The sequence below is a fragment of the Lycium ferocissimum genome, chromosome 7 (assembly GCF_029784015.1).
Source record: "Lycium ferocissimum isolate CSIRO_LF1 chromosome 7, AGI_CSIRO_Lferr_CH_V1, whole genome shotgun sequence".
Taxonomy (NCBI): Eukaryota; Viridiplantae; Streptophyta; class Magnoliopsida; order Solanales; family Solanaceae; genus Lycium; species Lycium ferocissimum.
Genome location: NC_081348.1, coordinates 31,351,248 through 31,375,981, shown reverse-complemented (window position 1 = coordinate 31,375,981; position 24,734 = coordinate 31,351,248). Strand labels below are relative to the sequence as shown.

General features: G+C 36.0%; 3 protein-coding genes across 5 annotated transcripts; 2 read left to right on the top strand and 1 right to left on the bottom strand.

Annotated features, from left to right (window-relative positions):
• The first annotated feature begins 2,057 nt into the window (after nt 1-2,057).
• On the top strand, nt 2,058-6,167 carry LOC132064371 (nucleolar protein 56-like). Of its 2 annotated transcripts, XM_059457322.1 has the most exons (9): nt 2,058-2,310; nt 3,077-3,291; nt 3,602-3,759; nt 4,166-4,353; nt 4,430-4,682; nt 4,816-4,964; nt 5,085-5,219; nt 5,618-5,966; nt 6,061-6,167. In XM_059457322.1, exons 1-8 carry the CDS (start codon nt 2,106-2,108, stop codon nt 5,962-5,964), a joined length of 1,650 nt encoding a protein of 549 aa, XP_059313305.1. In that variant the 5' UTR covers nt 2,058-2,105; the 3' UTR covers nt 5,965-5,966; nt 6,061-6,167. The 2 variants fall into 2 exon arrangements, with proteins under 2 accessions (XP_059313305.1, XP_059313304.1); XM_059457321.1 differs by having other exon boundaries at nt 5,618-6,167.
• An 830-nt stretch (nt 6,168-6,997) lies between these two features.
• LOC132064370 (disease resistance protein RUN1-like) lies at nt 6,998-12,334 on the bottom strand. 2 transcript variants are annotated; one of them, XM_059457320.1, is made up of 6 exons: nt 11,573-12,334; nt 10,068-10,964; nt 9,863-9,992; nt 9,077-9,511; nt 8,037-8,984; nt 6,998-7,845 (listed from the first exon to the last, which is right to left on the bottom strand). In XM_059457320.1, the coding sequence occupies exons 1-6, from the start codon at nt 12,037-12,039 to the stop codon at nt 7,117-7,119; spliced, it is 3,606 nt and encodes a 1,201-aa protein (XP_059313303.1). In that variant the 5' UTR covers nt 12,040-12,334; the 3' UTR covers nt 6,998-7,116. The 2 variants fall into 2 exon arrangements, with proteins under 2 accessions (XP_059313303.1, XP_059313302.1); XM_059457319.1 differs by having other exon boundaries at nt 9,863-10,964.
• Nucleotides 12,335-14,466: 2,132 nt separating this feature from the next.
• LOC132064369 (uncharacterized) lies at nt 14,467-18,647 on the top strand. The gene is made up of 7 exons (XM_059457318.1): nt 14,467-14,502; nt 15,200-15,732; nt 16,228-16,912; nt 16,993-17,093; nt 17,195-17,284; nt 17,987-18,114; nt 18,259-18,647. Exons 2-7 carry the CDS (start codon nt 15,235-15,237, stop codon nt 18,401-18,403), a joined length of 1,647 nt encoding a protein of 548 aa, XP_059313301.1. The 5' UTR covers nt 14,467-14,502; nt 15,200-15,234; the 3' UTR covers nt 18,404-18,647.
• The last annotated feature ends 6,087 nt before the right edge of the window (nt 18,648-24,734 follow it).

Here is a 24,734-nt window from a genome sequence, read left to right as displayed (position 1 = left end):
TTTAGTCATTATAAGAAATTTGAACTTGATATGAGATCAAACGTGATTGCGGTGTCTAAATACAACCAATAGAGAATTATAGGCTCAACACCGCATAAAACTGGTATGACAGATAAAGATATGACACATATGATCAAAGAAAAATTATCGAAACGAAGAAGTGTTATGATAGGTGTTGTGTGTCATGACGTACCTATCAAAATGAAAGGTAAGTTCTATAAAGCAATTATAAAACAAAACAATCAACAACATCTCACTAGTGGGGTCTGGGGAGGTAGAGTGTATGCGAAGCTTACCCCTGCCTTGGGAGGTAGAGAGGTTGTTTCTGAAAAACCCTCGGCTCAAGAGAAAGCATGACAAAAAAGGCCAGAAAATCATTGATGAAAGTAAAGATGTCATGGAAAAATACTATAAATAAGCATTATGAAGAAAAGTAACAGAACTGCAGCAAACTAATACGTTAATCGAAGTATAAGAGACAACATATAGTAACAGGATTCCCAAGGAGAGGAAACTAAAAAGATGATACTACACCTACTAGTATGGAAGGATACACGAGACAACGCTTTACTACGTACTAACCTTGTACCCTAATCCGCGTCTTCCACAAACTTCCATCTAAGGTCATATCCTCGTTAAGCTGCAACTGCGTCATCTCCTGCCTAATCACTTCTCCCCAATACTTCTTCGTTCTACCTCAACCTCTCCTGAAATCATCCATAGTCAACCTCTCACACTACTACACTGGAGCCTTCATGCTTCTCCTCTGAACATGCTCGAACCATCTCAGCATCACTTCCTGCATCTTGTCTTCCACCGAAGCCACTCCCACTTTGTCCCGGATATTTCATTGCTAATCCTATCCTTTCTAGTATGCCCACACATCCATCGCAACATCCTCATTTCCGCAACCTTCATCTTCTGGACGTCGGATTTATTGACTAGCCAACACTTTGCCCCATGCAACATAAAACCAAACAATGTTATATGAAATAAGTGTTGGGTCACTAATGTATAGCATATCCACAAGATGGTGTCAATGAAATGCGCATGCTAAGATTGATGCATGGTCATAGAAGATTAGATAAAACTGCCATTGACCACATTAAAAGGAAGGAGCAAGTAGCACGCATCAAGAATAAAAACGAGAGAAGAGTGCTTAATGTTTATTCGGTCATGTCCTGTGACCTCTAGATGCACTAGTTTTGAGGTGTGAAATCTTGATAAACTAAAATAATTAAAGGAGAGTAGACCTAAAATCACATGGAAGGAAGTCGTCTCGATAAATCTTTAATCTCTTGGAATTCATCCCGGCATAGCAAAAAATATGGCACACATAAAGAAGATATATTTATATAGGGGATACCAATTTGTTCGGACTAGGTTTTAGTCACACCAGTACCTTCACTTTAGGTCTTACGTTTTCTAAAGTCTTTTAATCCTGTATTAAATTATATGTCAATAGAAAATATAGATAACTTTTAATGCTTTACTATTATATCATTATTATCACATTCGTTGTAACTTGCCGTCGTTGTTGCGCCGTCGTCATCATCATTATCTTTGTTATTATTATTATTATTATTATTGGATAATATGGGTGTATGTTGTGCTCAAATGAAGCAATATGGTCAATGATCATAGGCAAATCTAGCTTGTAAATTACGGGTTCACATGAACCTAGCAATTTTTGTTCATACCAAATATATTTGTATTAAGAAATTTATTATATATATCTATAAATATTAAATTATGAATTAGATTTTTATTATATTAAATTAAAATCACCGTAGAAATCTTAATTATTAAATCCCAAATCCTCCTCTACCAGTAATGACTTATATTAGGCCAAATCCACATCTGGATTACTATACTGTTAATTGAGCCCAATCCATATTAACCTCAAATAGCCCAATTCATAACCAAGCCCGAAATTGGGCCTACCTAATGCAGCCCAAATCTTATTTTTCTGAACAGCCCAAGCCTTATTTCCCTTCCCCTAATTTTTTTTCCCACTATAAACCTCTTATAAACCCTAAACCTAGCACATTTGCTCTTGTACAAAAAAAACACAGGAGAAGCGAAATTCCAAGCAACTTTGTACAATGGCGTTGTATCTATTGTACGAGTCGGCGTCTGGTTATGGTTTGTTCTATGCTCATGGTATTGATGAAATTGGTCAGAACACTGAGGCTGTTAGGAACTCTATTACTGACCTTGTTCGCTTTGGCAAAGTAGTAAAGATTGAAGCTTTTAACCCTTTTGAATCTGCACTTGATGCTCTCAATCAATGCAACGCTGTTTCTGAAGGTTAATAGTTTTTTGCTTCTGTATCAGTTTTTGTGTGTATTCAGGTTTGGGGTCTATGCATGTGTGGTTTTACCTCTATTATGTTAATGGGGTTTAAATTTTTCTGAGTTAGTGATATTGTGGTGCATGGTGTTGAAAGTCTCATATTTTTTTGAAGTAGAAGATACTCCCTCCGTTTCATAATAAGTGGTGTTTTTATCTTGCGCGCACCCCTTAAGAAAGCTACTCACTCTTAGGGAGTAAGAAGTGTTTTTACTAGCTTACCCTTACAACTTACTTAAAAAAAGAAGTTGTTCTTTAATGTTTTCTTGGTATCCCTTATTATGAAAACGAGAGAGTATATCTTTTTGTGTTCCAAGATTTTCATGCGGTCAAACAATTATGCTTTTGATATATTTTTGTGTTGCATTAGCTAAGTATTTATGCACCAAAATTACCAAGTACGAATTTAGAAGCTGAAAATATGTTGTTTTTAAGTTTTATTCACTGGATATGTTGTGCAATGTATCGAATTTTTTGCACTATTGATGTGATTTTACTGCTACTAGAATTAACCTACTTTAGTTTCCAGGTCCAATCCTCATTTACTATTAATTGTTACTTTTAGTTGGGTTTTAAGTAACTGGATAGTGTTAAAATGCTGAGAAATGTGGTTGAAGCAATGGTCTGTCAGGCCGAGCTATTTGATGTACTTTATTTTTCATTTTTCCTCAGTTTTGTTTGTTAGTTTATTGTGCTGACTGGATTTTTTGAATTGGTGTTCCAGGCCGAATGACTGAGGAGCTACAGAACTTCTTGGAGCGTAGTCTCCCAAAAGTCAAGGAGGGTAAGAAAGCTAAGTTCAGTTTAGGAGTGGCAGATTCTAAGCTTGGGTCTCATATCCATGAAGTAACTAAGATTCCATGCCAATGTAACGGGTTTGTTGAAGAGATTTTGCGTGGAGTACGATCGCATTTTGGGAAGTTCATCGAAAACCTAAAGGTTTATTTTCTCCCTTTGCTTGCCAAACAATTTATCCTTGCCTTAGTTCACTTTGAAGTATCCCTAGTTTTGTTTTTATCTCATCTGTTCGAGTGGCTTGGGCCTTTAATTGATATTTTGGCCTTTGTTTGGGATAAAAAAAAGAACAGCAAACAGGCAGTTGACCCTTGTTATTCACTATTCTTTATTGCTTGATTATCTAACATAGGTCAATCAGGAGTGTATATCTTAAACTAGTGTATATCTTAAAAGTTTAAAACATTCTCAGATATGTGAACTCCTACTTATTGTTTTGACCTTTTTCTTGTAGCCCGGTGATTTGGAGAAAGCCCAACTTGGTCTGAGTCACAGTTACAGCAGAGCAAAGGTCAAGTTCAATGTTAATCGTGTTGACAATATGGTTACTCAGGCAATTGTCCTACTTGATACTCTTGATAAAGATATAAATACCTTTGCCATGAGAGTCAGGTATGCTTCTTCTTTGCCTTATCTCGACTCATATGTTCTCAGTATTAACACGATACAGACGACGTGCCATACCATAATCAGATTGGTACTAATGTAAACTTACATTGCTGATGCTTGGTTTGTAGTTTTCGTGTCTTCAAATGGATATGTGTTTGTATGACATGCGTGTAATTGCATGGAGAGTCTGATGCATGCTTGGAACTTCCTTGCCGTTTCTCTATCAGTTCAACTTATCTCAGTAACAGATAATATATTTCAAAAAATATTTAGGCCACTATTTGGTATCAGATCCGATGTTCTTGCGTCTGCATGGCTTTCTGGAATATGGATGAAACATATGTTTGTTTGAAGGCCACTCTCAATCTCATTCTATTTTGATTCCTGAATTGAATACATATTGATGCAGAGAATGGTACTCTTGGCATTTCCCGGAGTTGGTCAAGATTGTCAATGACAATTACCTATATGCCAGAGTTGTGAAATTTGTTGATGACAAATCCCAATTGTCTGAAGACAAAATTTCAGCACTGACCGAAATAGTTGGAGATGAAGATAAAGCAAAAGAAATTGTAGAAGCAGCAAAAGCATCCATGGGTATAATATTAACCTTTTACAAGTCATGGAAAAGATGCTTATTCCTTCTGTTAACTCGTTTGGTTCTAATTCCCAGGCCAGGATTTGTCGCCAGTTGACATGATTAATGTCAACCTATTTGCACAGAGGGTAATGGACCTTGTTGAATACAGGAAGAATCTTTATGATTATCTGGTTGCCAAAATGAACGACATAGCACCAAATTTGGCTGCTCTGATTGGTGAAGTTGTGGGTGCTCGCTTAATTTCTCATGCTGGCAGTCTCACAAATTTGGCAAAGTGCCCTTCTTCTACCCTTCAGATCCTTGGTGCTGAGAAGGCACTATTCAGGTAATCTGCTCTTATGAATTTTAGTTTGCACTTGCTCATCGTCTCATGTCAGGTTTGCTTTATTCAGCTACACATGATACCTACATTTTGTCTAATCACATTCTAAGTGTCACTTCCTATCATTTTGTTTCAGGGCCTTGAAAACCAAAGGGAATACGCCAAAATATGGACTCATATTCCATTCTTCATTCATTGGCCGTGCCTCTGCAAAAAACAAAGGTCGAATGGCTCGTTATCTCGCAAACAAGTGTTCTATTGCTTCTCGTCTCGACTGTTTCTTAGGTCAGTGTCTTACAGACTAGAGGCAAACATTTCGTCACTTCATTACCTAATGGTTTTCGTACAAGATTTTGTTTCTTCGTTTTTTTTCGTTCTCACTTCCTTTCCCGTATTTGTCTACAGATAACAGTACTACTACTTTTGGAGAGAAACTCCGTGAACAAGTTGAGGAGCGCCTAGACTTTTATGACAAGGGGGTTGCACCACGAAAAAACCTAGATGTGATGAAATCTGCTATTGAAACAGTCCAAGACAAAGGTGAGTTTTGGGAGCATGATGCTAGGTTTCATATTGAGTTACAATCTCTACACTGGACATACTAAACGTAACATAATGAAATGCTCATTTCCTAAGATATAAGGAGAATATATAGACTTAATGTTGTTCAAATAGATGGAATTGGTACAAGTATACCTGAATGGTGCACATTCTTGACAACTTGTTGCTAGTATAATAAGAGTTTTGAATGTTGTATCATGCTTCTCTTGTACTTGCTCAGTAAATGCTATTAGGCTTTATCTGCATGCATTATTAAAGATGGATTAAATGTATGTTTATTGGCTGAACATCAGTTTCAACTAATTCCTAGAATTTTGATTGGATATACATATTTTGGCTTCCACATTGAGTATCTATCAACCATTTGTGTGCTGCAGACACAGAAATGGACGTCGATGAGACTTCCGCAAAGAAAAGCAAGAAAAAGAAATCCAAAGTTGAGACAGTGGAATATGCTCAACCCATGATTGAGGACACAAATGGCGATGCCTCCGAAGAACCAAAGTCCGAAAAGAAGAAGAAGAAGAAGGAGAAACGGAAATCAGAACAGGAGGCAGAGCATGAAGAGGATCAGACTGTTGATAACGCAAATGGTGTGCATGAGGATGGAACAGCAAAGAAGAAGAAGAAAAAGATGAACAAGGAGGAAAATGGAGAGGAACTCCAAGCTGCAGTTGAAAGTAAAAAGAAGAAAAAGAAGTCCAAAGTCCAAGATGATGAATAAATGTACAATTTTTCCAACCTTGGTCTTGACATTCTTCCTCACCTCTTCAAAATAGTGCTTGTATGCCCCACCCACACCCCCTTTTTCTATTCGTAGGTTCTTCCAGTTTTGCTTTGTGAACGAAGTTAGTATTGCTAGAGAGCTATGTACCAAACTCTCATCTTCGTTACTAGTATCAGAAAATCAGAATGGCCTTACTGTGATTGCTTTCCTTTGATGTGGGTTGGTTCCCCTGGATTTATTTTTAGTGTATGTCCTTTGTATTCCAGATTTAAGCATACAAGCATCTTTTGTCACGGGGAAATCTTTTGAGATCTGGATATGGGCATTGAAAGTTACTTTTATGCATTATCGTTCAAGCTCCTTTACCTCAAAATCAAGCAGTATCTACCTGTCCTTCAATCAATTTGTTTCAGTAGTGGTGCAGTCCTGTAAGAATTAGAAGTTCCTTTGTTTTCTGCTTTCCGGGATGTCTATCTCACGTAACATGTCTTGATCTGAGTTTTGGTAATACGTATCATATATAGAAGTCTCGGCGTGTAACTGGATTCCAGCAGCATCAATTACTTTTTAATTGGTCTTCTCCATTTTGCTAAATTTATGCGTAAGCTGTCTAGTTTTGGGTGGAAAACAAATTTACCCAGTTTGTGTTGTATCCTAATTCCCATGCCTTTAGTAATTGGAATAAATCTCCAAGCTATAAACCAAATGATGACTGCAAAAACATACTTCTAATGTGTGGTATAAGAGGAATATAGGCATGTCCAGAGAGTACATTGATGATGATAACAATTGATTGCCCCATAGAAGCTGATGTCCGTGGGTGCGCGCGCTTCCCCATCTCTTTCTGGATTGTTTTTTCTCCTCCATTTGTTTCTGGATTGTTGTTTCTCCTCCATCAAAAGATTCCTCGTGTTCTTCGCTTAAGGACATGAATTCCTTGTGTGTACATTCAGAACATATTTGACAGACGTGGAGGCTCAAGCTTAAAAGCAGAATACAGATGAAAAAGAAGAAGCTAGAAAGTCCCACCTAGTTAAAGCCTCCAAAGTTTATTTGAAATTCATCATGGCTAGACATATAAACATATTTCTTACTTTGATATGCATTTTGAGTGTGTATAATGAAATGTAATTGCCTATTAGTAGGTTCCTAGTTACAGTCCGACATATTTCTCTTCAGTGCCATCTCCATAAAGGGCTCATGAGCAGCACGTATGGAACGATAAGTAGGAGGAAGCCGAACAGAACAAGTATTCTTCGAGCTAGTATCTCCCAAAACATCATCCCAGAATGGATTAACAATATCTCTCTCTCCACTTGCATCTTCACAGCTTGGTTCTCCTAGCACTTTTGGCTCTTCACCATGCAGAATTTTGATCCCAAACTCCATAACTGTGATTCCATCTCCTGAGGTAACTGTGACCTCTATACCATCATCACTACTCAACTGATTCTCAAGTTTCCAATGGCTTAACCACATCATTCCTTTCTTCCCTTCTGGAACTCCGTAGAACAAGGGCTGGTAAGACCATTTCAAACTCCGAGTTAAGTTATTAACTGTAATGCATGGGCAGTCAAAAGTTGATTCATATGGTTTATTTTGCACTGGCCGATAACGAAGGGGTCTTCCTTGAGCTTTGCGCATGGGAAGTTGAGCTATTCTTGGAGACGGAGTTAGGCGTGGGGGACGGAGAATGCTTGGTGAGAGCCCAATCGTGGAACGCTTGTACACAATACAAAAACTCAAGCCTTCGATTCTGGAATTACAGGTAGGCACTTTGAAGGATGTACGTGACTCATTTGTAAACTTTGAGCTAAACCAAGAACGAACATGTTCACCTGGAAGAAAAGTGCTAAAGACACCTGGTTGGTACAGTCCCTGCAAAAAAATAACCCATAAACATTTATAAGTTCTTGTCTATGTGAATATTCCAGGTGTGTGCTCACAAAAGACGAAAAAAGACGAGCAAGATAAAGTGAAAATAAAATATCATATCTTTTATAACTAATTAAGCATTTGCATATGTTGCATTTAAGAGAAGATACGCCTGTATAGGTAGCAGGACATACCTGAAGAACAACTTTCTTCGTCTTCCTTGATGGAGTCCAACCTTTACCGTGTATTCGGTAGTAACTCAGTATATTAGATGTAAGATTGATCATGACATTGTCCATAGGAGCCAAGTTCCACAAGCCCAACTTGCAAAGCATCTCTGCTTCAGTATTTCTCAAGGGTTCTAACTTGAAATTTCCGTCTATTTCAACTAATTCAACGCAATTTGACACAAGCAAATCCTTCAGTCTAGATGATTTAGATTGATATGATATTTTCTCTAACAACCTGCAGTTAGTAACATTAAGATGTTCTATACTGGGAAGCCCTAAGAGCGACTTGAGCTTTTCACAGCTTTCCACTTCTAGCTTCTGAAGTCTAGTAAGATAAGTTATGCCCTTTGGTAGACTGCAAAATTTATTTTGGCTCAAATCTAAGTTTTGCAATAAGGAGAGGCTACCGAAAGCAACTGGAAAAGCATCGTCAGATAGATTGCATTTAGCAAGGCTCAAAGTAACCAAAGAATTAGGTAAACTAATATGTGAAACTTCAGGACATATTGTTCCCTTCCACATCCAGGATCGAAGGAATCCATACCATGGTTGGACCTCTTCTGCAGTAGAAATCATTTCGTGAACTGCAATTTCATCAGCATACAGCTCTCTCAGCGAATCCATTTTATCCAGATCCATCAGTACATATTCAAGATTTGAGCAACCAGAGATATTTAGTGTCTCCAGACATTTTAGCATGCAAATGCTATCTGGAAGTCTCTGCAAATTTTTGCAATTTTTGAGGTTCAACAGAGTAAGTGATTCTAGACATCCGATGGTCTCATGAAGTTCAATCAAGCTTGTACAATATCGAAGGATCAATTTCTCAAGATTGGGGAGTCCGGAAAAATCAGGTGTTCTTAGAAGCTCGTAGGAATGGCTGAGATCGAAAATCTTCAGATATTTAAGGAACTGAATGACAAAGATAGAAATGATAACCGTGTTAGATAAAACTAAGTTAGTTTCTTCTACACCTTAAAGAATGAAGCATATTATCAACACACCTTGACTCCATGCCAAATTTTCCTCAAGCTGCTACGTTGTAATTCAATCACTACAAGGCTCTCTAGAGGAAAATCAATTGGCATGCATTCTAGTTGCAGCTCTGACCAGCGCAACCATCTTAATCTCTTAGGAAAAACATCAAAAGATCCTTGAAGCTCAACGTGATCGAATTGGAGCAGTCTTAACTTTTGCATATTTGCAAATACGTCTGTTTCCAAAATCAGCTCATTTGTTACTTCTTTGGCATCTGCCAAATGCCGTGGAGAAAAACCAAACCTTTTCTGTTTGAATTGACCTCTCTCGGGATTAGAATATTTGAGAAAGTTTTTTGCTTTGTGTTTCTTGAAATCAATGGCGGAAAAGCTTGAGTTAACTATGTCATTCTCCATGAGCATATCCATGTCGAGGATAATGCCCTGAATTGTTTGAGTGGCCTGTTCAGATAGAGGACAGAAAATGATGAGTAGAGGCAAGTAGGCATTAAGAAGGGAATGACAAAAAAAGAAGATGATGAACATAACCAAGAAGAAGAAGAAGAAGAAGAAGAAGAAATAGTTAGCTCAATAAATGAAAATTTACAAATATTGCTGGTTCAAGAATATATAACTGTGAAGCAAAGGTACTCCTCATCTTCAACCCATTTTATTGAACTTAATTGAGAACTATGTTAACTACTGAATCAACATGAATAGCGCTAGTTTTAGCAAAGGATAAGCTATCAGTGAAAATCTACTTAATTCCCTTGAATTGTTACTTTAAGAGACATATAAGAGAGCATTCCTTACACGGTTCTGGATTAAGACATTAAAGGAATCCTTCGAACGCCACAGTCTAGAGCGTTTCCCAGGCTCGGCTGGTGATTCTTGGCGAACAATGTCTCTTCCCATATCTCGAATCATTTGATGCATAATCAACCTGTTAGACGTACTAACTTTTATAAAATTTCTGTCAATGAGATTCTCAATTCCGATTACAGTGTAAAAATTGCACCTATTGAGAATAGCTATTGCTAGATCTCTGTCCTCCCCAAAGAAAAAGCAAGCTAGGTGGAGAAATAAATTTTTATCATGATCATCCTCCAGAGATTCGTAACTTATTGTTAGTTTCCTGATAATTTGATGATTCGGAATTGTTTCCAGTTTCTGTATTGTACTTCTCCAAATATCCATGTTTCTTCCTGCCAAAGTAGCACCTAGAACTTCAAGTGCTAATGGAAGCCCTCCACAATGGATTGCTACTTGTTCAGAAAACACTTCAAAGCCTTTAATAGGACAATGTTGACCAAATGCATGCCAACTTAAGAGCTCAACCGATTCGTCTCTATTCAAAGCTTCAATCTCATAAAGCTTATGCACATCAAAAGGCCTAAGCAATCTCTTGTTCCTAGTTGTCACAATGACTTTACTTCCGGGGTATAACAAGTCCTTCATTTCCAGTAAAGCATCCAATTGATCACGGTTATCTACATCATCAAGAACAAGAAGGATTCTTTTACAACTTGCAGCATTTCTCATCTCAGCCATTCCCTCGTCCACAGAAAAGATAGGTTTCTGCTTTCTTTTGCAAATATCAGAAAGAAATTGCCTTTGAAGAGTAACTAAACCTTTACGGTGTGTTGAATTTTCTCTAATCTTGGACAAAAAGCTGCTACCATCAAACTTACTGAAGTTCAAATTATACACATACTTTGCCATTGTTGTCTTGCCTATCCCACCGAAGCCAGAAATAACAAGAGTGTCAACATCAATAGATTCATCCTCTAGCCATGAGTTGATCTTTTCAACACGCCGCTCTATTCCTATCAGATGAGGGCAAACATACAGGACTGGCCTGCTCAGTTTATTCTCAACCACTTTAAGGATCTTCTGGATGAATTTGGACTCATGTCTGAAATGTTTTAACAAAAATGGAAAAGTAACCAACAAAATTTCCGTAGGTTCGTGGAATCGAGAACTAAATCACGCAGCATGAATAATCGGAACACAGAAGCCTAATAGAGTGTACATAAATTGTTATCAGAAAGACTAAGAGAAAGACATCTTAAGCAATTATAATAAAGATAATGGTATAGAAAAGTCTAACATAGATTAAAACTTCTCCTTGGTTCAAAAGGAAAGGAAGAGAGAAGAATTGATGTCATAAAGCAGAGAAAATTGAAGTACCAACTTGTTTAGAGGAACTTCCTCTTATCCCATTCCCTCTTGGAGAGGGGGAGGAGTGTTTTACTTGGTTAACAGTCAAACTTCAACTTTTAGAACTCTAGCATTTTGATTTAGAAACGTTTACGAATGAAGCACCAAATTATATTTAGCAATGTTTAATTCCTCTATTCTCCTAATTAGGATTGCTCCCCAATCAAATACATTTTCTCAGTTAATTGTCATAAATCATCATCGTCATGTTTCAACTTTAACAAAGTGGACATTTGTGTTTAAAAGAAACTCATAATCGTCGATGAAGCATTGCTCAAGTGTATTTAAAGTTAGTGAACTTACCCCTCAGCTTGGTTCTGTAAGACCATTCCTCCCAAATCTGCAACTTCTTTGAGTGCTTCCCTCCATTTTCTAACCATAGCTTTCCACTCATTTCCACTTTCATGCCTATCAAATGCTTCACCAATTCTCCCCTTTTGTTTCCTAACATCAGAAGGATCCACATGGTAAAATATGGGAAGAACTGCACGCCTTGATATCCTTTTACAATCCAAGATCATTACTAACTCATCAAGACACAAACTTGAAGACACATAATCATTTGAGAAGATTATAATTGAAACCCCTGATTCTTTAATACCCTTTTGCAATTCCAACTTGATTTCTTCTCTTCTCTCATTTTCATCACCACTTCGAAATGTTGCAAATCCTGCTCCCAGCAGAGCTTCATAGAGATGATCCGCAAAAGTATTGCCAGTGTCTTTGCCTTTGAAACTCAAGAACACTTGAGACTTTAGTTCAGTAGCCATAGAACAAAGCTGAAGAAACTGGAATTAAGGATTTTAGGCTGTCAAAATTGACACATCAAGTTTACATAAAGAAGGGGGAAGAAGGAAAGTCAACGTTTTGACAGGAGAAAAAACAAAGTCTCATGATTTGACTTCTTGATGCATCACGCAGCTTTGGTACACCATTAGTTTGTGAATGAGAATTATTACAATCTTTACATACTACTGCTATAATTTAACTTTTGTAAAGATGTGATGCAAATAAAAAAGAAATGCATATAATAGGAGACAAATTGTGTAACACATTGAATAACATGGAGCAATGAAAAACATTGTATGGTTAGGAGGCCAAATGTAAAAAATAAAATACATGATAATATGTAAACTGAAAAATAGTACTTTGAGGGGTCGTTTGGTACACGATATTAGCTAGGATATCTCAGCACTAACTGTGGGATTAATTTTATACTGTGGGATTAAATTTATGGGATAAATTTATACCTTATATCAAACAAAGTATAAAGTGCATCCAAAACTTAAAGATGGGATATCCCATCTTATCCCTTTTATCCTGGGATTATTTTATCTCATCTCCTAGATGGAATAAATTAGTCCCAAGAGACAGAATAAATTAATCTCAAAATTATAATCTTGGGATAATTTTATCTACGTACCAAACGGCCACTGAAGGTACAAAATACAAAGAACTCTAAAATGCATTAAATTATTTAGGCCAACCGATTTTTATGAAAACATGGCCTACTTAAATTAATCACCGCCTTTTCTTACTCTTTTTTTTCCCCCCTAAATGATGCATACTGATTTTCACTGTCTTAATTAATTTATTCGTCGCATTGATAAAGTTGGGAGCAAATTATTTCAGGATACTACAACAACAATATATTCAGTGTAATTACACAAAGTGGATTTGGGGAGAATAGAGTGTAAGCAGACTTTACTTCTACCTTGGAGGTATAGAGACCGTTTCCGGTAGACCCTTGGCACAAGGATAAGCAACTCAATTCAGTATAAAATGTCATGGCAAAATACTACAAAAGCATGATAAGGTAGTATGAAATAAAGGTAGTAGCTATTACAAGTCAATACGATAATAGACATACAAGAAACAAGAGAAAGAAGTAGAAATCGAACAACAAAAAACTATAAGAGTAACAGTACGAATTAGTATGAACGAAAACGTAGGATGAAACACAACTATCTACTACTCTTCTACCCTAATTCGTGTGAGCCATAGCTAGGGGCGGATTTAGAGGCAACCGAGGGTGTTCACCCCAACATCTTCGGTAAAATCTTACAATGTATATATAGGGTAGATTTTCTATGATTATGTACATATATTAACTTTCGAACACCCTGAATAAATGCAAAAGATTAGCTCAAGCGGTTCAAGGTGTTCAAAATTGTTTCTAGTGTTCTAGGTTCGATTCCCATTGACAATATTATTTTTTATATTTAGCTTTTGTTATTTTTTTTGAAAATCGATCCACCTTCGCCATGTCCTATCTAATTACCTTTCCCCAATACTTTTTCGGCTTACCTCTACTTCTCTTTAAAACTCTCCGTAGCCCTAATACTTATTTCAGAATGAATATTATTATTATTATGATTTGATTTTTTTCTAAAAAAAATAAAAAGACATAAGCACCCGTTTTACTTATACAATCGAACATAAGTCATCAAGTATATTCAATGACACTACAATATTGTGAATAGTTCCAACATGTTATATTTGGTAGTACTTAGAAAAATCAGAATTAAGCTTATATCCAGAGTCTAAACAAATGAAGAGGAGTAATCCATGTTCTTTAAATTGCGTGTGAAAAAAAAAAAAATGAAAAAGAAAATTGTCGCGGTTATGATTAGAGAGTGTACACTAGCTGGGGGTGGGAAGCAAGAAGATGATTGGGAAGTCGCCACGTGGCTCTCAACTATACACCAACATCGCCCTTTTAACACGATCCCCTCCGTTTCCGAGCTTATTAGGGTTCTCGAGTGTTCTATCTCAAGTTCCTTAACAATACCCACAAGGTAAAGTTTATTTTTTTAGCTGTTTAATTTGCTGCATTGGGTGAAACCCCATATGGTAAAGCTTCAATCTTGGCTTTATTTTTTTATTTTTTTTGATAGGTTTTCAAGGGATAATGAAAATTTAGGTGGGTTAAGGGATTCTTGAGTTTGAGGACTGGAGTTGTTTTAAATCTTCAGTACATTTTTGTGGTTTGAGAATCTTGTATTTATAACTTCTTGAAACTGTGGGTTTGCTAGTACATCAAGTATCTTGTATAGATTTCTTCTCTTGCTACTGTTTATGGTGTATAATTTTGAGTTGCCTTTTTAGTTTGGCTTAGTTTTAGGGTTCTCGAGGGTTTTATCTCAAGGGCCTTGACAATACCCACAAGGTAAAGTTTATGTTTTTGGGTATGTAATTTGCTGTATTTGTTTTACTGGGTGAAACCCCATATGGTTAAAATTCAATCTTGGCTTTATTTTCTTAGTTCCTTGATGGGGTTTCAAGGGACAATGAAAATTTAGGTCGGTTAAGGGTTTCTTGCGTTCGAGGACTTGAATTCTTGTTAAATCTTCAGTACAATTTTGTGGGTTGAGAATGTTGTATTCATAGCTTCTTGAAATTGTGGGTTGCTAGCACATCAAGCATCTTGTATAGGTTTCTTCTCTTTTAATTTGACTTAATTTTAGGGTGAAAGTTCTTGATTTTGAGTGGAAAAGAGTTGTTGTTAGACTTGGAAGTATAATATCTTTTGATCTTGGTTAGTTCACTTTCTCATATGCATTTTTGTTATTTTGGCTACATTTATCCAGAGTCTATTTTGGCATTTGGCCTACAAATTTATCTAGTGATCCGTTAATTTGGTGTTACTTCGCCACAATCATCTTGATATATTTTTACTTGAGATTCAGATATTTGATTTATGTGGATATATAATCATCTGTGATCTCAAAAATAGTTTATTCTGTCTTTGCTGCCATTTATTAGGTCTTTTGTTCAAAAGCTTTTTAGCTTTGTTAAGTGAAAGAAATTCTAAATATGTATGTATGCAATCCAACTTGGATAGGGTTTTGGTTAGAGCACTTGCTATTTTACCATGTATGTGAAGATTGGCCCTGCTAAGTTTCCATCTGTATCTTTTGCCTACTGCAGCTGCAGCAGCTTTTGCGCATACTTTCTCTATTGCTATGGATAACTTTAGTGGTTTTGGGTTGGGCAAAGCATGTAGGAAACAGAGGACTGATCTGTATCGACGGCCTCCAAAGGAGTCCCTGTCTCTTCTGGATTCTCATGATAATTCATCCATTTCTTCAACACCACCATCTGATAGTTTGAGCAAAGCATCAAGTTGTGACAATGCTGATTATGGTAATATTTCGAGAACATCATATAGTAACCTCAGTGATACTGAGCAAAAGGATGGTCAGATAGATATGAGTAGGTCTAAAGAAGAAGACCTTACAACATCTCAGATAGAAGATCCCAAAATAAATGGAACTGTGACATGCAATAACCATTCTGGACCGTCAGGAGTAGCATCAGATGGAATTGGGAATGATAACAAAGTCAAGAAAGTGAAACTCAAAGTTGGTGGTGTTACAAGAACAATACACACTTCTGTTGCTGGGTCCTCTTCAACAAAGTCTTCATCCTCTTCAGATTCCCCCCAAACAGGGCAACCTAAGGTCATTATTTATTTTCCCGGTGTTATAACTTCTTTATACTTTGCTTTATGAAACTTTAGAAGTGCATCACACTGACCGGGGATGCACCGTGATCTAACACTAAAGAAGTGGTGCAGCATACAATCTGTATTACTGATGTTGCTTAGAAGACTGGCTAACTGGTTTTTCTTACTTATGAACTTTTACTTAACTTGTCTTGAATGAGCATGTCATATTGAAACTTTTCTAGAGTTTACCTGTCCCATCAGCAACTTTTTAGGTCCTTTAAGTAGTTTTCACCTTTTTATGGACTGCAATAGCCAAGTTCATGTGTTATTCTTCCTTGATAAAAGTTTAAACATAAAAACACCAACTAAGTCCATAAGAATCTGACTAGTCACCTATCATACCACTTCCTCCCGCAGCTCGCATGAAGCCTTTTTTTTAGATTCCTAAGGTACTGATGATTGATGTTTTTAGAGGCTAAATTTGAGGTTCTCTCTTTGTATTTCATAGCAAAACACAGGTGGACATTATTCCTCTTATACTGGCAAGGCAATTGGCTTGCGAGGTATCCCTTGGAAGGATTTTGGTAAAACTGGTTTTGGCATTAGGAGAGTGAATTCCTCGACGGATCAGTTACCTGGGCAGATTGCCCATTCAAAGCAATTTGGAAAATATGAGGCAGCTCATAAAAGCAAGTTTCTGCTTAAAAGACATTTATCAGGTGAAACATATGATGAAGACAATGAAGATGACGATGATGATGAGATCCGTTACCTGGAGAAGCTCAGGTCTTCCAAATACTCTGCTGGTTATAGTGTCTATGAGGATGATGATGATGAAATTGGTTGCAGAAAACAGCGGAAGATATCAAAGGTGTTAAGTCAAAGTAGCAGTGTTTATGGCGCAGATCTGAGTGATTACAACTCGCTTAAAGTAGTTAAAGGGATTAAGAAATCCAAGTCCGAAAGAGCATCTCAGGATACCAACTACGAAGAAGAAGTGGTTTCTGATACTGAGTTAGTACCCAAGAGGAAGAAACAACTAAAGGAATTCACTGATATCTCAGTAGATGATAGGAGAAAATTGGCTGTGACTACTCGCCAGCGTGCACTTCAAAATGGAAAAGATATTTCTTCCAGTGCAGGCTTGAGTGCAATTGAGTTCCCTCATGGACTTCCACCTGCACCACCTAAAAGTGAGTATTCCCTCCGTCTTCTATGGTTCACATATTTCTTACGAGGATCAGCTGATGAATTCAGTTTAATCTGGTTGCAGAACAAAAGGAGAAACTCTCTGAAGTGGAACAACAGTTGAAGAAAGCTGAGGCTGCGCAAAGACGCAGGACGCAAGCCGAAAAGGCTGCTCGAGAGTCTGAGGTTTATATATGTTACTCATGTTTGTGGGCTTATGTGTTTTCATTGTTCATATAGTTTCCATAGAGCTATGTAAGTGGTTTAACATATATAGCTTTTTGCAGGCTGAAGCAATTAGGAAAATCCTCAGTCAAGATTCTAGTAGGAAAAAGCGAGAAGATAAACTTAAGAAGCGACGAGAGGAGTTAGCACAGGTGAGAGTACAACGCAAGTAAAGCATTTTGAAATTTTGAAGTTTGATGTAGCCCCTCCTACTTTATAGTTTTTGGCAATTGTCCTAATACTTAGTTTTTGGGTCGAGATCTAGCATTTATGCCTATTATCTTCTGTTTTCTATTTTTCCCACTTCTACAAACATGATACTTATATTGAGGAAATAATTAGAATTATGGTTGGCATGCAGCTTAGAAACTACGTTTCACTAGAAAATTCACCGTATTTTATGTTTTTATTTTTCTTATTTCTTTCTTTCTTTCTTTCTTTCTTTCTTTCTTTCTATCTTTTTCCAGTCTTCTCTGTCCCTTCTTGGCCATCTATAGGAACAGTTCCTTTTTGTTCATTCAGTTCTTTAGTCCCACTTTTCCTGGTTCACCATCCCTAGCTATGGCAATAAGAACTTCCTCCCTTCTGCCGATTCTGATCCTTACTCCTTTAAAAGAGTGTTGCATTGTCTTTAAAGTGCCTATGGCATGTGCCTATATTCTTAGATGAGCACGTCCAAATCATGTGTGTCTATTTCCATATAATTCTAGAATGTCAGGGTGAAGCTGTTAGTCTTTAAAGAGAGTATTTTCATGTTGAGGAGTCAAAAGTTACAATGTTAACTTCTCTTCTGCTCTTTACTCTTTAGTATATATGTCACAGTTTATCTTTTGTGCATATATTTACGTATTCAGGAGAGGACTGCAACAGCTGCTGCAGTTTCATCAAATGCTATCAGATGGGTCATGGGTCCTTCTGGAACTGTTGTGACATTTCCTGATGAGATGGGACTCCCAAGCATATTTGAACCTAAGGCTTGCAGGTGATGATCTGTAGAACAATATGCTTAATCTTGGAGTTGTTAGCTCAGGGACCTTTTCCCGATATAAACGTTTTCCCCCTCTTATTTAACTACTGATCACTAATTTATATAACCTGCTGATTTGGGTTTTATCTGGGTTTTCAGCTATCCACCTCCTCGCGAGAAGTGTGCTGGTCCATCTTGTATGAATACATACAAATACAGAGACTCGAAATCAAAACTACCTCTCTGCAGTCTCCAGTGCTACAAGGCAATACGTGAGAAGATTCAACCTCTGAGTGCTTGTTGATTGAGCAGAGCTCCTACAGCCCTAATACTGATGGGCACTTGGACTCTTTTGTAGAAAATTCATGTGGGAACTGTAAAAGAAATGGTTGTGCCCCATACCATCTTATGATTCCTATCACATACTCCAGCTGATATAATCTGTTGCTTCAGCTTGATTTATTGTTCATTGTACCGTACAGTTGTTGACAGTACCACCTTTGTCGATCCAGTTAGCATCAGTGTGTCTATTACTCCATTTACCAAGATTCCAGTGTGTGGGAAATAGCTTAAAAAAGCCACCATATATCTGATAATCAGTCTTTCTACCGTGAAATTTGAAGTGGGACAATCGGATATCTACATCACGCCTTCTGAATGGAAATGCTGCAAGTATTCTTACTTAAAAGAGTCGTGAAGAGTGAACAAAAACTAAAAGAAGAAACTTTTCTTGGTCTCCTTCGCGACCAATAAGATCATGCTGAACGGGGATGGAAGCGCTGAGTGTGATCTCAGAGTTTGGTGGCATTGCCTGTGGCAGAGATGGTGGATGGCTATGTAGGGCCCTATAATAGGCATCCAGAATAGTCTTAGCTGCAGAGCTTTGTGGGGAGCAAGTTGAAACTTTTTGTCTAAACGTTTTGAAGTGGGATGTCAGTCTAAAACCTCTAATGCTGTGAATATCGTCAAGAAAGGAAATGTGGAATATTATCAATTAAGAGCCTATATTCAATATTGTTGCACTTGCTGGAATATGTAAAAGGCACACAGTCTGCGGACTTCCTTTGCTAATGAAAGATGTAAGCAAGACCAAGTAACGTTTATCTTCCTCAACTAGTATATATACCATATATTTGCATCAAACTTCTCTCATTTTAACCATAAGATTTAATCACATGGTTGTAACCACAAGTAACTTTTGACTAATAGTATCGCCCACACAAGGCGTAGAAATCATTAAATACAGGATTTTCCAGCTGAGGAATTGAACTCAAGAACCCTCAATCCTGAACAGTAACATTGATGTCAAATCCGAGAAAGCTGGTTAATTAACTTTGGCCTTAAATGTAAATCACTATCTGGTTATGGAATGCATGGAGGTGATCTTCTGGTGCTATTGATATGGAGAAAGCAACACTTCATCATCATTCATATTTTCCGTACATGTAGAGCCTGAGTCATGTACACTAGACATACTACTAGGAGACTGAAAATGGCACTTATGGAAATTCCCTGTAGGATACCTGTTGCGACAGGGAAAGCTGAAATGCCATCCTAAAGTTGCTTTACTGTGATGACCTGCAAAATCAGACATTATTGTGCTGGAGACACGATCTTCGTTATCTGTCCTCTACAAAGGTGGTCCAAAATCCAAATGGAGAATATCAAGTTATCTTTAGGGCTCGTTTGTCCACGAGAATTATTCACTTTTTTCGGAATATTTTTTCATTTTTTTTCACTTTATGGTGTTTGGTCATAAAAATTTCAAATACAACTTGAAGTTGCATTTGGAATTTGGAAAACAACCAAAATTTGTTTTTCACTTTTTTTTTCACTTTCAATACATTCAAACAATCAAATATTGTTTACAAAAACTACAACCATACACAACTCCATCTTCAACTCCAACTCTAAAATACCAAATGAAGTGAAAAATATTTGGTTTTCATGGCCAAACGCCTACTAAGCATTCGAGTTGTTAAGCTAGTGTTTGGTCATAGATCCCAAAAAAAAAAAAAATGAAAAACTTGATTTGGGTTAGTTTTTTAAGTTTTGAAGATGTGTTTAGCGTAGTTTTTCAAAACATATTTCACTTTTGTTTTGGAAAACATAAAACATTACTTATACCCATAAGTTCTAAAAACTATCAAGAATACCCAACCATACAAAACATGCATACTTGTCAATCCCAAATTATGCAGAACATGATATTTTAATAACAACGATTAATAACACACTTACTAGCTACTACAATTCAAATTACAATACATTTCTACAGTTGGCAGATCAATTTTCCCTAGGCTTTATTCTTCTACTATTTGGGCACAGCTTAGCTCGTTCACTTTATAGAAGAGACTGTTTTAATTGTGAAAACATGATAGATACAACTTTAATGGAGGAGCATGGTAGATAGAATTAGTTAGGTCATAAATAGATGAGTTTTTTTTTTTTATATATAAAATACAAAAGTTTGGGGTAGTTTTTAAAAGTTTTGAGAAGGCCAAAACATAGATCTTGGCCAAAAAATAGGTTTGAGCCTGAATTTGGGATTTAAAAATTTGTTTTCAAAATTTGTCAAAATTTTATGGCCAAACGGGAGCTAAGGACTTAGTCTAAGCATGTCAAACTTAATTAGGCAATCATTAGGGATAGGTGAATAATGGTGGAATGAGCAAGATTTGTGGTCCAGGGGGTTGGTGAGGAGGTGCACATTCAAGTATGTATAGCGTAGGTATCCTTCAATTCTTGCTCTTGATATATACTTCAAATTTATTAGGGTAGGTAATGGGCAGTTGAGGCATGTTCTCGTAACATCAGTTAGGTAGGGGCATAAAGGGGCGTCGCGAAATTACATAGTTAATTTTATATATATAACAAAATGTTATCTCCTCTCGACTTTTTCATATGTTTGCTTGTTCATATTTTGAATTCTTTTAGTAAAAATCTTATTCTGCCACTATATACAACTGTAATAAATTCATTCTGGTCTAATTACCTATTGATCAGCCGGAATCATTTTAGGCACCAATACTGAAATTACTACAATGTACCAAGACAAATGATGGAAAATTATGATATTGTTTTCTCTTTCTTTACTTTTATATTTCGGGTTATCTTAGGCAAACTTTGGCGTATTGAAAGTTTGGAACAATCGCATTCATGCTATGTTAATTAAATTAAAATAAGAAGTCTCCCTCATAGCACATTGACTAAGCGTATAGTTATTGCTGATGGCTGTTACAGTATTTAAGTAATGCAATTTGGCTGATTGTTTTTGGACGTCTTTTTACAGTATTTAAGTAATGCAATTTGGCTGATTGTTTTTGGACGTCTTTTACTAAAACAAATACTATAATCTATTGTGGCATAACCTGTCATGCACGTTGATGTTTACTTGAGATCGACACAGTTTATATATTCATTAATCATATGCATTGGCAAATCTTTTGTTCTAATATTTAGTTTTTAATCATTATTTTTTTTGATTTATAATCTTTTTTTTGTGTTGCATTTCTCCAGAATTCTATCCACATGTCTAAATCTTTATTGGGTAGCTAAATCAACATTTGATGAGCTGACGAAGAAGAGCTGTTTTAACAATATTTTGTTTAACATTATTTTTCATGATTAGGTTTGTGATGAAATCATGAGATGAAACCATGATTTGAAATCATGTTTGGACATACAATTTGGATTTCTTAAATTGTATTTTTTGTTATAGATATAAAAACCCCACAAGTTGTAAAACTATCAAAATATTCTCAATTCTTATACAATATTACCAAATGAGCAAGTCATAGTTTATAATAAAATTAATACGCTACTAGAAGGTCTTTCTAAAAAATACAACATCAATTGATCAAACTTTAGTTCAATAAAAAAGAAAATTTAACATGAATAGTAATGTAACTATTTTTTAATATAATCCTCCCACATGATAGACATAAATAAAGGTTGGTAAATGATTAGTTGGAGTAATTGTTAAAAATATCTACCAACTTATGAGTCCTTTTTTTTACAAAATATAAATTTATGGATCAAGTTTTATATTTAAAAATTTTGAAATCATAGTTTGAAACCCCAAATCATGCCTTTTTAGATGATTTGGGATTTCAAACCATGGTTCAGATGAGATGAAGTGCATGTCCAAAGGCTGATTTTATCTCATAATTTGAAATCGTAATTTCAAATAGCATGTTCAAACGCGTACTAATAAGCTCTCAATTTCAAGATTAAGGACCCGTTTGGCTTAGCTTAAAAAAAAACAGCTTATAAGCTGAAAAAAATAAGTTGGGCTACTCCAATTTATTTTTTTAAGTTTATTTTAAGCACAAAATGACTTATAAATTGACCGGTCAAACACTCAAAAAAGCTGAAAATAAACTGTTTTCAGCAACTTATAAGCTAAGCCAAACGGGCTCTAAGGTAAAGGTTCATATTTTAGTCAATCAGTGGGACCCAAGTACACGACTTCTACTGTACAACTACCCAGGGTAACGTAGAGGATATCTAATTGTACTAATTTTAACTTCACTATTCCCTATGGTTTCAGTAAACCAACAATTCTATCATTATTTAAAATTTAAATATTAATCTGGATAATAATGCTCCATTATTAAGTAGTACTACTGTATACTCCATTTCTTGAATGATTGGCTGTAACCATTAATCTGAGATTACAGTGGCAAAGTCACATTAGAGTGCATGGATTACAGTTGGTGCAATTAATACAATCAACTTCATTTTTTTTTAAATACAATCACCTTCTTTGATTCTTAAAAATCTTTACTTTGACCTTAAAACAATATAATTAAAGTTTTATCCTCCTGTTGTTTAGGAAGTTTTATCCTCATATTCCAGAAATATCATATTTTTCTGTTGAAAAATGTTAGATTATAGTAAAACTGTCTAAGTGAAAGTTAAATATATACAGTTCTCTTCTACCAAAACTTGAGATAGTACGAAAAACTTCAAAATTATGAAGAGTTTTTTTATTATTACAGTTGGAGCAATTAATATAATCAAATTTGCAGTTAACACGTAAATATCGACTGTTAAAATGTGACCATATATATAGTGGAGTATTTTTTATTTTTTTTATTTAGACACCTTTCTCTTGCCTATAATCATGGGTGAACTTTTAGCTCAACATAAAGCAAAAAGTACACAGTTAAACCTAGGTGTTTAAGTGGCCATCTTGGATATAAAGGTTTTTACTACTATTTCATCTTTAAATGAGTACTTTTTCCATAAAAGAGAAGCATATGTAACTGTTCTCATCTACAAAGTTATTATAAACATGGTAACATTGAGAGACGATTGGATATTTCAACCAAACATCTTTTTCCACCAAAAACTCTAATAAAGTTAAAAAGTACTTACTCATATCAAAATTCAAAATTTTGCAGACCAGGGAAAGAGGAATCATTTCCATCAGAAACCCTTTCCTTCAAACTTCCTCCACACACTCCGCCCTGCCCCCCGGCCCCCCTCCCCAACCTAGAGAAACTCAATAAGATGATAGAAAGAACAGTTTTTTATTTTTATTTTTATTTTTTTTAGTAAAGGTTCGTGTAGGCGTTTGGACATGAATTTGAAATTATTTATTTGAGTAGAGGTTGATTTGAAGTTAAAATGAGTCACGCAATTTAAATTTTAAAAGTTGTATTTTTTTGTTATAAGCATGGAAACCTCATAATTTGTGAAAACGATCAAATCTTCCCAACTTTTATAAAATCTCACTAATTGAGCAAATCATAGTTCATAAATAAGGTATCGGAATATCCTAAGGTACCGCATTAATAAATCACATTTTACCGTATTTCTTTTATAAATATGTTCGGGATTACATGCTATTACAAACTTTCAAATACACATAGTTTTACAAAAGATGCACAAACTACAGAAGACGAAAGTAGCGGAGATAGGGATGCTCGGATTGATATGTGGGCATACTAGGAGGGATATGATTAGGAAAGAAGTTATACAAGGTAAGGTGGAAGTGGCCCCAATGGTGGACAAGATGAGGTAAGCGAGACTAAGATGATTCGCCGTGTGAAGAGGAGACTAATGATGCGCAAGTAAGGAGGTGTGAGTTAGGGAGATAAAGGTATGTTGAACAAAAGAACTAGGGGAGGTGATTAGACGAGACATGACACATCTTCAGCTTACTGATGATACAAACCTGTATAGGAAGGTGCGGAGATCGAGAATTACATTATAAGGTTAGTAGGTAGTTGAATGTTCTCCTCATTAGTGGTACTAGTTAGTAATCGCGTAGTTCCTTTCTCTTCCAGGTAAATTACGATTTGTCGCTTCATTTGCTTTCTCTCATGCTATTTTGTTATCATACCTTTCTTGATACCACGCTTCGATTTAGTTTTCTCTTCTTTCAAGTTGAGGGTCTATCGGGAACAACCCTCTATCCTATAAAGGTAGGAGTAAGGTCTGCCTACTCTCCTCAAACCTCACTTATGGGATTATACTGGTATGTTATTGTTGTTGTTTAGTAGTTCAATAAATCTAAAATCGCAGTAACTAGTTATTCTTTAATATAATTCTACATGGTATAAACAATCTTTTCGCCTCGAGCATGAGCCTTTTTTGAAAATATAAACTTATCAATCAAGTTTTAA

Bases quoted from the DNA above. Each gene is read 5' to 3' on its own strand.
- LOC132064371 (XM_059457322.1), top strand. From the start codon at position 2,106: ATGGCGTTGTATCTATTGTACGAGTCGGCGTCTGGTTATGGTTTGTTC. The intron at 4,683-4,815 runs GTAATCTGCTCT...ATTTTGTTTCAG, and splicing joins GCTGAGAAGGCACTATTCAG to GGCCTTGAAAACCAAAGGGA. The intron at 4,965-5,084 runs GTCAGTGTCTTA...ATTTGTCTACAG, and splicing joins TCGTCTCGACTGTTTCTTAG to ATAACAGTACTACTACTTTT.
- LOC132064370 (XM_059457319.1), bottom strand. From the start codon at position 12,039: ATGGCTACTGAACTAAAGTCTCAAGTGTTCTTGAGTTTCAAAGGCAAA. The intron at 10,965-11,572 runs GTAAGTTCACTA...AAAACATTTCAG, and splicing joins TTACAGAACCAAGCTGAGGG to ACATGAGTCCAAATTCATCC. The intron at 7,846-8,036 runs GTATGTCCTGCT...ATTTTTTTGCAG, and splicing joins CGAAGAAAGTTGTTCTTCAG to GGACTGTACCAACCAGGTGT.
- LOC132064369 (XM_059457318.1), top strand. From the start codon at position 15,235: ATGGATAACTTTAGTGGTTTTGGGTTGGGCAAAGCATGTAGGAAACAG. The intron at 17,094-17,194 runs GTTTATATATGT...AGCTTTTTGCAG, and splicing joins AGGCTGCTCGAGAGTCTGAG to GCTGAAGCAATTAGGAAAAT. The intron at 18,115-18,258 runs GTGATGATCTGT...CTGGGTTTTCAG, and splicing joins TTTGAACCTAAGGCTTGCAG to CTATCCACCTCCTCGCGAGA.